The 14,210-nt window shown below is 40.3% G+C and overlaps 1 protein-coding gene across 1 annotated transcript; it reads right to left on the bottom strand.

The window, feature by feature from the left end:
- Window positions 1–11,039: 11,039 nt before the first annotated feature.
- K441DRAFT_680224 (uncharacterized protein) lies at window positions 11,040–12,682 on the bottom strand (the record flags this gene model as incomplete). Its single annotated transcript, XM_067651353.1, has 4 exons — window positions 11,040–11,823; window positions 11,872–12,138; window positions 12,186–12,452; window positions 12,516–12,682. The coding sequence occupies 4 exons, from the start codon at window positions 12,680–12,682 to the stop codon at window positions 11,040–11,042; spliced, it is 1,485 nt and encodes a 494-aa protein (XP_067500116.1).
- Between the last annotated feature and the right edge of the window lie 1,528 nt (window positions 12,683–14,210).

The raw sequence follows: 14,210 nt of genomic DNA, 5'->3' as shown, positions 1-14,210 counted from the left end.
CTAGCTGCTTAACGCTCTTAAACTATAGTCCCTTTAATCTGCGCAACGCTAGCGCTACCTTAGTGGCTTTACTTGCCTTATTTGCTAGGTGTGCCTTAAACCATAGCTCCTTATTAAGAATTACCCTAAGGATTTTAACTTCCTATATCGGGGGGATTCCTTTTCCTTTAAATTGGAGCGGCGTGGTGGTATTCCTGCCTACTTCTTTATATCTAGTAAGGTGGATAAATAACGTTTTCTTTGCTTTAAATTGAGCTCTACTAGTCCTCTCCTATTTCTTAAGTATTGGTATAATCTCGCCCTAGATGATTTGCGTGTTTTCCTCCGCTATAGGGCCTATAACCTATGCCGAGTAGTTGTTAATAAAGGCCATAAAGCTACTATTTCTAGGTGCGCTTTATATAAGATCCGCGTTAAAGAATAGAAAGAGTATTAGGGCTAGTGCTGATTCCTGCGGGAGACCCGCTTATAGGAGCGCCTATACCTCTAATATGTATCTGTTAACTAGGATATAGGCTTAACAGTTTATATAAAAGTCCTATACATATTATATAATTGTCTAAAGTATCTATTACTACCGTAATCTCCTAATTTCTGGCTCTATAGCCATATTATTATACATACCCTTAACATTAAATAATACTAGAGATAGCGTCTTCTTTCCTCTTTATATTCTGAATATGTCCTTATAGAGATATAATAGCGTATATATTATTAACCTTTGCTTCCTAGCTCCAAAGTATATCTTAGGTAGTAGGCTGTGTTCCTCTACTAGGTATGCTATCCTCTCCGCTACTAGTAATTTGAGTGCTTTTTCTAGCGTTAGGAGGAGGGAGATTGGCCTATAGTTGTTTGCTACTGTATAGTCCCCCTACTTTAGCTTCTATAGCGGCATAATCTTTACTACCTTCTATTCCTATAGTACTTTCCCTATCTTAAGTAATTTGGTAAAGAGAGTGGTAATTTTACCGCTTAATACGGGCTATATCTCTTACTATACCCTAGTTAGTAGGCCGTCCCTTTTTAAAGCCTTATCTGGGCTAGCCCTAAATATAGCTACCTTAATCTTATGTTTAGTAATAGGCTTCTACGGTAATTGGTTGTAGCTAGTTATAGCTTCCTCTTCTTATTCGCACGGCGGCGGGACCGGAAAGAATGCCTAGAGTAGTTCTCTTGTAATATTATAGTTCTCTATAATAACCTTTCCCTATCCTCTAGCCTTCTTAATTAGTGGTATTCTAGCGAACGCGGTTATAGCCTGCGGATTAAGGTATTTCGACGCTTTCTATATATTATTACTGTTACTAAGGAATTCGTCCTAATAGAGCTTCCTATATTGCTAAATAGTCCTATAAAAGAGCTTCTTTACTTTTACTGCGATATTATATAGTTTAGGGTCGTCCCTTCCTTACCTCCGCATTATACTATTCCTATTCCTTTAGTATATATATAACTTCCTTAGCGTTATAAGGTCTTCATTCCACCATCTTTTTATATACGGTAATGGCTTGGCCCGCTAGCAGTGTGCTTTAAGGGCTTTATTAACCCACCTATTAAGGTAGTTAACTATTTTATCTATATCTTTTAAAGGGAATCCTATCTTTTTTTATCGCTCTATGTCTTTTTAAATCTTATCCTAATTTGCATTCTTAATAAGTAGCCTCTTCTAGCTCTCCTACGTGTTTATGTTAACCTAGAAGCTAGTGTAGATGGCTCTATAGTCTAACCCGTACTTATACTCCTAGATGGCGTACTTTGCTAGTTTACTTACTAGGCCCGGGGTTATAAGTATAAGGTTAATTATTAATATTCGCCCCGCGTCGCTCTTAAATATAGGTACTTTTACTAGAAGTAGGCTCTGAAGTAACCGGTCCGTTATAAAGTTAATAATTAGCGCGCTTTCTTCCTGCGTTAATGTGGTACTAATATAACTTCCTCCCTATAGCGGATTGTGCCGATTAAAGTTACCTATAATTACTACCTTGGTATATAGGTTGCGCAACAGTTTACCCTGGATTAGACTATTAATTATCTCTAGCCTGCTAGAGAGCTCCTTTAGGTTCTCTTCCTTGGTTCTCCTTAAATATCTATCTGGAATATATACTAACATAATTATAAGTCTCCTTTGGCTGACGTGCGCTACTACCGCTATAATATCTGCTAAATCTACCTATAGCTGTGTAGCTGCTAGCTCTCTAGATGCCTAGATATATAACCTAACTAGGGGATACCGCTGCTGCCTGCCTATTAGGATAAACCTTATCTACTTGGGGTTTAAGCTAGCTAGCACTACTTCCCTATCTAAGAGAAAGTAGTAAGGCTCTTAGCCTAAAATAAAGTAGAAGTCCGCTAGCGCTTTGTTATTATATAGCGTATACTGCGCTTCCCTATACTTCTTTATATTCGCCTAGAGGATCTAGAGTTCTTTATTTATAGTGCTATTATATAAGAATCCTATTTATCTCTTTCTTATATACTAGGTATTTACGGTATAAGGCTTAGTAAGGACCCTAGTAGTTTATATAGTGTAGATTAACCATCTTATACTAGAGATAGCCTTCCCGCCTATATATTTTACACGTGTTAGGTCACGTGTAGTCTCTAGCCCTATATCCAAATCTTTTGCATTTATAGTATACTATAGGGGTACGTTGCTCCTTAAATGGTGATATAATAATTGCGCCTCCCCTAAATAATACGTTATCTAATATAAGCAGCTTCTCTGCATCCTCCTTTATTGCCACTTTAATAATTACTAACACGTACTAGCCGCGCGGCCTTAGTTGTCCCAGCTATCTTATTATACATACCTTTACACTATTCTCTACCCTAAAGCGCTCCATGGCTAACTTACTTACTTTTCCGCTGTTAATATTTATTACTAAAGGTACTTTAACCTAGTCTGCTTTAACCGTATACTACTTAGGTCCAATAAACCTTACGCTAGAGATATGCGGTTTAAGCTATTAAGCAGTCGTCTGCCTAAATACAGCTTTTTTATCTTTTTCCACTGAGAATCTAATAATGCTCACGCTATTGCTTATTCGCTATACGCGGAAGTCCTTAAGTATAGCTCCCGTAAGCCCCTTAACATCCTTTATACCTTACGCAATGGTTTACTTTACTACTTTAGTAGTAACTACCCTCTCTGTTACTTCTGAACCTGCTTAGCTAACGTCTATTACTAGCTACTAATTGGGTTCCTTAGGGTTCCTGGCGCTTGTTATTTATAGTAAGGTTATCTCTAACCCTATTATACCTCTACTAGCCGCTACTAATGCCTATAATTGTGTTAGAGCTAAGGGAGTGTTTAGTTGTACTTATAAGGACCAGATGGCCTTTTAGAGTTTGGTATTTTGCTTTTTAAGGCTTTACTATTCCGATTTAATGTCTATAAGGTTATTTTTAATGCTCTTAATAATACTATTCTAGTTTGTAATAATATTGCTCTATTATACTATAGTTTCTTTAAGGCTTTTAATAAGTTGATAAAATTTATTATAGTTAATACCTTCCCCTTTATATTTAGGTAAGGTAAAGACTCTTACTATAGGGAATAGAGGCAGTATATGCTGTGTAGCTTATAGTCTAGTTTGTAGTGCGGTTGTCTGCTGTTTAAACTATGCTAATATTTAGGCTTGTGTCCTTAGCGACTGCTAGGCCTCTTATACCTTCGCGCTTGGTTTCTTTATACGTCTTAGTGGAGCTGCTGGTGGGTCTAGAGGTGGTGTTGCTAATACGCGTTTAGGGGTTAAAGTAGCCATTAGGGCTCTAGGGCTTCGTTTGGTGGGCCGTAGGGGCCGCCTTATAGTGGGAACTAGCTAAATAAAAGACTAGGATTTGATTAAAAGAATGTCTAAGATCTTATAGCCTACGTATCTAGCTATAGGGTTTGGAAGCTTGTACAAGGGTGTGGCCGGAGCGGGTCAGCTATTTTCCCTACTAGTGGTGGCAACATCTAGGTGCCGAATCGCTTTTATTACCGTTATATATCCCTTATAAGCATGCTTACGTAGCTTGACCCGTCCTGTATTTGCACTGACGATGGTACTAGAAGAGTCCTCCATGTTTATTACCTGCTTACATAAGCAGATTCCCTTTAGTTCCTTTTTAGACGACGTCCGTAAGCAACCACTTATAACTCTGTAGGTATAGGCCTATATAAAGGCCTATATTCATTATAGATATATTTAATAGATTTATTTATTCTTTTATCCTTAGATCTAGTTTATTAGGTTATAAGCACTTGTTACTACTAAGCTGCGACGTTAGAAGATTAATACCTTACTATAGGCTATATAAAGGGTTATTACACCCATGCTAGGTCATATCTTACTGCTCTATATTTAACGCCTTACTATAGGCCGTATTAAGGGTTACCACACCTGCGTATAAAGTTATTCCTTATTATTAAAATTACGCGTTAAAATCGTTTGTTTACGCGTTTAAAAATCCTTTTATTTACGCATTAAATTTATTTATTTACGCGTTGCTATAGGTAAAGACTATCTAGGCATTTAACGCCTTAAGAAAGATGGTTTAAATTAGTATTAATATTGGATACAGCTTAGCACGTACCTACGTGGTAAGGGCCTTCTATATATTATTTAAGAAGATGCGGCCCTACTCTACCTAAAGCTTTAGAAAGAAAAACCTATAATATCTATTAATTAAGTACTAAAGGACGCCGGCAAGGAGGAGCGAGATAAGATCCTTAAGAGGTCTTAAATTATTACGGATACTAATAACTTAATCCGCTTAACTAATAAAGCACTCTCTAATAAGTACTAAAAGGAGTTTAAATAGTTTAATAAGGACGACGGTAAAGTCTATTTAGTTATCTTTGGTATAATTAATAATAAGATCCTTACTGCCTTAGAGCATAAGTAGATGGTAAAGGACTATATTAATTACCTTAAGTAGACGTTTAAGGCCCGTGGCTTAATCTATAAGGCTAATATATAGAAGACTTTTATTAAGCTCCGCTTTTAATTAAACTAAGTAGTTATTACTTTCTTAAGCCGTTACTAAGAAGCGGTTTAAGGAGTTAAGTAGGTAAAGCTTACCCTAGATAACAAGATCATTAACTATTAATTTATTAACGCCGTTGATAAATACTTCCTTATATAGGCTCAAATCTAACGTAATAAGATTCGCGACGGCTATATAATTTTACTACCCTAATTAATCGCTGACCTTACTAACGAGGCCTGGCGGAAGAACTTACCTAAGAGCTTTGCCTTAGTCAATAAGCCACTAGGTGACTTATATTTAAATAAGTAGTCCGGTTAAGGACGCGGCAATAGTTATAGTTATAGTAATAGTCGCGGCGGAGGCAGGGGAGCCGGTTATAGTGCCTTATTAGGTAATTAAGGCTCTGCTAAGGATACTTTAAATAAGTATAGGTGGTGCAAGCAAGGTTATCTAGGTAGTAAGGAGGGCTACTAAATAAAGCACGCCCACCTAAGGCCTAAATAGTGGAGACCTAGAGAAAGGTAACCTTAGCGCTTAGGTAATAAAGTAGCCTTAAATATAAATAAGGCCTCTAAGGGGACATCTAATCGCCTATTTTAAGCTACCAATTCGGTAACTAGATTAATCTTTGCTATATAGGTTATTAGGCCAGCAGCTATAGCTTTAGGAATAAATATTAAGAACTTCTAAATAGCCAATAGTTGCTTAAATATTTATATATATAATGATATTAGGAGGTTTATATAATATAAGGAAATTAAACCTATTTAAATCCAGACGGGAGGAGGCCTAATGAAGGCTATTAGCGTTAGATTAGTTAAGCTTACAGTCGCCCGAACTAACCACTCTACCTATATAATTATATTTACTAAAGTATATCACTATCCTGACTTCTTTATAAATATTATCTCGCTTAGCATTCTATAAGGGAAGAAAGCCTTCTTTAACAGTCTCTATAATACAATTAACTTTATTAAAGATTGGGTAGAAATAGCCTACACCCTATATATTAACGGACTTAATATGTTTATACTAGTAGACAACCCTACAGAGGTTCCTTTTACAATAGCTCTGGCTACTATATAATCGCGCCTTTATAAGAAAGGCGTGCTTACTAAAGCTACTATAAAGACTTAGTACAAAAGACTATAACACCTTCCTCCTAATTAAATACGTCTCCTCACCAGGAGTATAAAGGGGATTGTAGTTACTAAGGATAAGCCATTTTACTGCGAGGACTGTTACCTTAGAAAGGCTAAGAAACAAATATTAAGACGCCCTTAATGACGTAGCAATTGTATATTTAAAAAGGTGCATATTAACGTAGTTAGGCCATTAAAACACAAAGGTCTCTACGGTAAGAAGTACTAGGTATTATTTACTAATAACTAAACACGCTTTAGATAGATCTACTATATATTAAATAGAGGCTCTATAGCCTCTACCTTAAAGCAGTTTATCTATATAATTAAGACTTAAATAGGGATAACGATTAGTTACTTCTAATTAGATGGAGCTGCTAAGTAGTTTAGTAAGGACTTAACTAATTTCTTTAAGGACGAGGGTATACTTACTAAGGTCTCTACCCTATATACCATATACTAGAACGGAATAGTAAAGAAGGCTAACTACCTAGTTAAAGAAAGGGTTAGGGTGATGTTAATTAAGACTTAATTATTACTAAAGCTCTAGCCTAAAGTTGCTAAGGTAGCCGTATATAGGCTTAATATGTTACCTATATTAGTTAATAAGGATAAAGCTCCGCCCGCTTAAGTAATAGCTTACGCCCTAGGTAATACTAACTCTATAATTATATACAATAACTAAAAGATTTATGGCTGTCCCGCCTACGTCTATATTAGTAAAAAAGACCCTTAACGGTAATAGGGTAATAAGTTCGTTATAAGGGCTTAGAAGGGATAATTAGTTGGCTATAAAGGCTTATATATATATCGCGTCTATCTACCTTATAAGAATAGGGTTATTTGATTAAGTAGCGTCACCTTTAATAAATTAGGAACCTTTCTCACTATACTAATTAGTAAAGAAGAAGGTGGCGATAATAATATCTACTGGATATTACTTAAAGAACTTCCTACTAAAGACACTATACTAGAGGTCTCTTAGTTACTACAGAAAGGAAGTAAAGTCTCTCGGTTACTATAGGAGGTAGATAAGGTCTCTCAGGCCTTGTAGTTGGGGGGTGACTTTTAGTCGGGGGGTACCTCTGATGATTACGATATCGCACCCCAGCCTAATTAACCTCCCCTTACTGATGACGAATAGGCAGGCCTTGACTAGCAAGAGCTACCTAATCTAGGAGGACACCTCTATAAGGAAACGACTCCCCTAAGGGATATTTACTAGGAGAATCTAGAATAGATTCTAACTAAGTACTTAGAGGAAGAAGTTAAGATTGATATATATAATACGGTAAATACACGTATATAATTAAAGCCACGGCTTAACTATAGCGTACTCTATAGAACCGGAAGGAAGGAGCTAGCTATAAAGGCTACCTACCTTACCCCGTCCTTCGCCTATATATTTACAAGTGCTCTATCGCAGCCTTAGTAAATAAGGATAACTAAAGAACTACCTCCGGAGCCACAGAACTAAAAGGAAGCCATAAATTTAATATTTAAGAGGGAGTGGAAGGCTGCGGCGGATAAGGAATAGAAGTCTTAAATAGTTAATAACTTATTTAAGATTATTAAACTTCTACCCAGAGCTAAGGCTCTACCTATTAAATAGGTCTTTACGTATAAATTTAATAAGAACAACGTCCTATTTAAATAAAAAGCACGGCTAGTATTATGCGGTAATAAGCAGCGCCTAGGGATTAACTATAGTAATACGTTTATAGGCGTCGTTCAACCTAGTATATTTAAGCTACTAATGGCCCTAGTTGCCGTATATAATCTAGAGTACAAACACTTAGATGTAATTACGGCCTTCCTTAATAGGAAGCTTAACCATAAAAACATCTACATTTAGCTACTAGAAGGATACCGCCAGTATTAGAAGGACGGCGTTGTTTTTATAGGCCTACTGCTTAAGGCTCTCTACGGTCTTAAGTAGGTGCTATATCTTTAGTATAAGGAGCTTAAGAGCTTCCTTATTACCCTTAAATATATACTAATTCTAGCTAACCTATGCGTCTTTGTTAGCTAATAAAGCGGCTAAATTATTATCGTCTATATTAATAATCTTATCTTAATTGGATAAAACACACAAACAATTAAACTGCTTAAAGAAGTACTTAGGAATAAGTACAAAGTAAGAGACTTAGGCCTAATTATATACTACCTAGGTATTCAAATTATAAGGAACTAATAGGCGCGCTTAATTCAACTAGTATAAGACGCCTATATTAGGAAGATCCTATATACATTTTATATAGACGATTACGCACCAGCCTCTATACTAATTTACCTCTCTGCGGTAGACTTTAAGCTATATAAAGATTAAGCTCCGCCGGAGCTAATAAAACGGTATTAATTACTAATAGGCTTTCTACTTTATCTATATAATTAGACTCGGCCTAATGTGGCCTAAGCTATAGGAAAGCTCTATTAATTCCTATATAACCCTGCCGAACTATATATAGAAGCCGTAATGCAGATACTCGCCTACTATATAGGAACAATCGACTTAGGTATAGAGTTTGGCTTCCCCCAAGGGCAACAACTACCTCCAAAAGCCTTCACTAAGGCATTAGTTACGGACTATACTACCCCTAATTACAATAGGGAATATAGCGGAAGCCCACTAAGTGATATACCTGACCTATAGCTATATAGCTATAGCAATGCAGCGTTTATAGATGCAGTTAATAGGAAGTTAACTTCCGGCTATATCTATAAGCTAGCAGGTGGCCCAGTTTCACACAAATCAAGTAAGCAGTTAATTCTTACAACCTTAACTATGGAGGCTAAGTATATAGCGATAACGCATGCGGCCAAGGAAGCCTTATAGCTCCGTTAATTGCTTACTAACTTAGGCTATACTAGAAAGAATCTACTACCGATACATTTATATGGCGATAATTAACCAGCCATTAGCCTTGCTAAAAGCAACAACTACTACACGCGCACTAAGCACTTTAAGCTATACTAGCACTATATTTATAACAAGGTTTAAAGCGGCGTAATTCACCTACAGCACGTTCCTATAAGCAGCATAGTAGCAGACGGTCTTATAAAGCCACTATTAACGGCTTAGTTTAAGAACTTCGTTAAGCAGCTAGGCCTCGTTTAATGCGATATAGACACTAAACCTAAGTAGGAAATCATACACAGGTCAGCAAAACCTCGGAGGGTATGCCATTTGACGATTTTAACCCACGCTAACAACTTTTAAATAGGGGATGAGAACAATATAGAGCTCAAGACGGGTGATTAATTATAGCTTAGGGAGAGGTTAAATAGGACCTATAATACACTCAGAGGATTACGAGGTGTTTCTTTTATATATTATTAAGTTCAACACTAATTTAGGAAGGATCTGCTTCTGTTTTGGTGGAGTACTAGGGGGTGTAACGATGGTGCTGGAAGAGTCCTCCACGTTCGTTGCCTGCTTATATAAGCAGATTCCCTTTGGTTCCTTTTTGGACGACGTCCGTAAGCAACCACTTATGACTCCGTAGGTATAGGCCTATATAAAGGCCTATATTCGTCGTAGATAGATTCGATAGATTCATTCATTCTTTTATCCTCAGATCCAGTTCATCATGCACTAGCTTTAGATTATTATTTTTTGGTCTACCGATGAGGCTGCAGTATGCTGGCTCTGCAGAAGTTCATAAGCCAGTCTCTACCGTGAGCATACGATCATGAGACTTGCTTAAGGGACACCATGACTGCATCGACACCATGCCATCCAAGAGACGCTCTAGTCCATGGAGGAGCCGTCCCTGACAAGATTAGAACCTTGTCGACGCACAATCCTAGAGACATCACTACCCCCCTTGCCAACTGGATACTCTGATGTAAGTCGCCCGCGGAGTATTCATATTTGAAAACCACCCGGCCTGTACATCAAAACTTGTCGGACACATAGGAGAGTTGCAGAGAAATCTCCCACACTCGCAGTATTCTTCCATCATGTCTTCTGTAATAAGCCTAACACAGGCTCCTTCCCCAGACTCGAGGCTCTGCAGCAAGTCTTCCATGTCGAAAATTTCCGAAACCCATGAGTCACATTTATCTTGGCGACGATATGTCAACATTTCCGTTTGGACAGCGGCCCACAGCTTTGCAAGGTCACGATTCATGCCGAATACACTCTTCTCCTGGCCCCATTTAAAGTTCTCTTCCATACCAATTTCTTCCTCGGAGTGTAGCACTGAGCAGGGGAGATGAAGATTCTAAGGGCTCGAAGCAAAGGTTGATGTTTCCGAAGGAGTTTCCAAGGCTTCCTGTAAGCATATATCTTGCATTATGGAGTTAATGGTCCCGTCTTGTGTCCGGTCGCACCCGAGTATCCATTCTAATTCAGCGTGTGCCAAGACCCAGTAGCATATGCGCCACCCAGTTACAAGCTTTGGCGACCAACTAGTGGAAAATTGAGCAAGTATCCTTTCCGTAAGCCTGGATGGTGTTAACGGCTTATGTGAGCATTGGTCGTCGTTGTATATGTCGTTCAATAGCGCGTCAGATATCTCTGCAGTCTTGGAAGGGTCAACATGATTTACCAGGAGGCACAGAAGACAGGCAAGAATTCCAAATAAATCTTCATCATCTTTACCGTAAAGAGAGAGCTGCAGCGCAACTAACATGAGCGTATGCAATGGAAGGAGGTCAAGTCGCCTTCCGCAGTGGCCACAAATTCTCCGAAATAGCCCGCTGGGGTAATCTCGCGGGGGGACACTAAAGAAGCAAGAAAAACTGATAGAGTGGCATATTGCTAATGCCGATGTGTGGCAAAACTTGTGCTTCCATTCAAACGGGATGGTTTGTTTCCCAGTGGCGTATAAAGCCCGAATGCATTCAGAATCGGCAGCCCACCGGCCACATATATCGATGTCCTCTCCAGGAAAGCGGATTTGGCCCTTAAGCGCTGGATCAACTATTCCGGGGTCGCAAGCAGAGTGAGATCGAAGGATAGTCATCATGAGCGCATCCAAAACCGTGTCCCAGGTCGTTGACGTAACAGTCTCCCAAGATGTGGTCTATTTCGTTCACCAAGCAGTCGAAAACCAAGCAGCATCCCACGGCTCCATCTAAATATGTTGCAGCTAAGTGCAACGGGAATATTTCATCAATGCAGACTTTGGACTCTTCAGCTTCTTCGAAGAGATTACATAGCAGTGGTCTATTGCCGCTCATGATTGCAATCCGAACGGATTCGATAAGGAATTGCTCTGGAACTCCCCGACCTTCTTTGGCGACATAAGCGATGGAAATAGGTAGCGACGTTTGCATTAGATTGCTAAATGAATTGGATTGGAGATTTCGGATGAGTTTCTCGGGAAATGGGCCAACTGCAGCTGACTCCTCGGCTGTCCACGCATGTTCCTCCGTATAGACTTTCAAGAATTTATCCCATTCATGAATAGACCAGAAGCATATCCTAGACGGCTTCAATCTTGAGTTCGCATTCAACCCAAGGATGACCTTATCAGGATCTGTGTCCGGACGACAGTCTTCATCGTTTCTAGCATCATCCTGCAAGGGGTCCAAGTCCATGGGATCATCTCCAAGAGTGGAAGGTGAACTTTTGGAATGTGCAGGTGGGATGTCAGTATGCCCAATTAAATCTTGCGTCCATTCTTTTGGTCCACGACCCCAGTATTTGGCAGTTTTATATGCGTGGAGCCAAAATTGATGCACCCAAGAGCTCATGGTTCTGGAATGCATTAGCGACATTAACACTTAAACTCTTGGGTCAGCGTACTGTCTTTCCACTCTATTCATGGACTGGAGGAGACTGTTATAATCCCCAGCCACGAAAAGACGACCCCGATCTGTGGCAATTTTCCGTTGGACCGCAGACATGAGAGAAAGTGGCAGCTGTTGCGGAGACGTAGGCGTTTCTGGTGGCGGAGTTCCATTGGGAGATGGTGTGGTTATCCATCCGTCTTTCTGTGGAGCAAAGATCGGGCTTTGATCCGATCTTTGTGTCCAACTGAGGGGACCCCATGGAGTGCACCATGACATAAATCTTATATAAGTGGTCAGCATCTGCTGAGATTTTAAAATAGCACTTACAATCGAACAAAAGGTACTCCATTTCCTGACGTGTGAGATTGCATATCCACTGTTTGGGAAGGTGCGATAGCCAGACGCGGAGCACGAGTTCTTAGTTTAAGATGACGGATCAGTTTCCTCGCCGTGATTCCATCGTAGGTTATGGGTGCGCTCGGCTTCCCCTGCAACGTCTTTTGGATGGACGCTATCATTTCTTCCTTCTGTCGAACCGTTAGGCGTTTCTTAAGGGCCCATTTCTTGTTGATGTGGTATTTGTATTGAGCATCTCTTGAAAGATTAAACACATCAGTACTTTAAACGTTCCACAAATAAAAAAAGGAATCCTCGTACGTCGCATAAAATCTAACTTGCTCCCTCAGGGTCTTCGCAATCTGCGGGATCGTCTCCCGTTTCTCGATGAAAAGATGCTCAATGACATGCCTTAGAATCTCCCACTTAGCTGCATAAGGCTTGCCGCTAAGCTCTTCTTGAAGGCGTTCAAAGGTGTGTCGGTCCATGATTAAGCGAACATTATGTGGAGCGGCGTGACGGTTGTCACAGAAGGGAGCTTGGATCTTAAATACATATTGCTGGCAGTCAGTTCTGCAATTCACTTCTAAGGCTGTGCGGGCAAAATATCGCACGCAACAAAAGTGACCTGAGCAATCAAGCGACGAGGCAGATGCAGCCACAAATGCCAAAAGGTAACGGATTAATCGAGTCGCTGCCCGTTAAGCTGCAGCCACCAGTGCAGTTGGTCAATGCGCTTGTACACCGGACAACAAGGACAAAAGTGGACTGACCAACCAAAAACAGATAGTTGCCCAAATGGGTATCAGTGCTCAGCTGTATAGCAGGCTGATTCGACGGTGTTGAGACCTAAAACATCGTCCGCATTTAGAGTCTTCCGGCACAAAAGTACTTTACCCAATCGAATGCTTTGGTGTCGTGAACGCAGCAACAAATTCAAGTGCGGTCATGCGGGACGGGGGCGACTGACTAGAGATAAGCAATGGGACCGTCGATATGAGGTAAATTGCCGTGGGTTTTTTGAGCGTTAGAAGAGGACTATCGAATGAAGGCAGAGCTGGTCCTATCTTACCGAGCGCGACCTCTGATAACAGAATCATTGAACCAGAAGCATGAAGCAGCTTTATCCGCGGTGTAGTTTGGCAGACTTAGACTCTCGTCAAAGCCGTGGAGCTAGCAAACCTATTCATATATATAGTAAAGGAACGTGACGCGGCAGGACTCAAGACCCCAAAAAAGCTGTTGTTCTTGTGTTTGGAGCGATAAGTGCAAGTCGATCTGCGTAAGCATGCTGATAATGATATCTAACGGTAATCAAATTATTGTGGCGGATGTCGCCACCATAACCAGAGAGGACGGCCGACCCCACACCCTTGTACAAGCATTCTCGTAGTCAAGATGGTTACCGCACTACTGCCTGCAACGTTTAAGATAGTGTCGCTAAGAATAGCCCACCAATTCCTGGAGTAGGTTATGGCTGGAGCGTCGGCGATGCTCGTGCCTCCGAGTGCTTCTTTACCCGAGAGCAAGGGCAAGGACAAGAATATTTCGTGCAAAGTAACAGCATTCCGAGCTCAGCCAGACTTAAACGACGTGGTTAGGGAAGATGAGGCTGTTGATGGCTAAATTTCGAGGCGTGCCGGGGGATTCGGGGCATCGGTGGGAAGAGAACGCCGGGGAACTTTGGTTCGAGGGGTTGCCTCAGCTGTCGCCATCCCTGCTAGCGAGCTTCAGCCATTGTCCCCTGCTCGGATCTTGACTTGGCTCCGATCCCACCTTCAACCCCTCCATCGTGATCGCTACACGCCGCCATTTGCAGTATACCATCGCATCAAAACATGGACCGACTCTGCGCAACTCATGCTCCCGAACGAAACATGGAGAGCGATCTAAGATATATAAAAGAACCTCCAGATGCTCTCCAATTACAATCATCACAACCGCAATCATCTCCAGCTTCACTAAACAACTAAACACTCCAGCCTCCAAAGAAACCATTCCTCCTATCCAACCCAA

The sequence above is a fragment of the Cenococcum geophilum genome (genome assembly GCF_001692895.1).
Source record: "Cenococcum geophilum 1.58 unplaced genomic scaffold K441scaffold_46, whole genome shotgun sequence".
Taxonomy (NCBI): Eukaryota; Fungi; Ascomycota; class Dothideomycetes; order Gloniales; family Gloniaceae; genus Cenococcum; species Cenococcum geophilum.
This window is presented reverse-complemented; position numbering and strand designations above follow the sequence as displayed.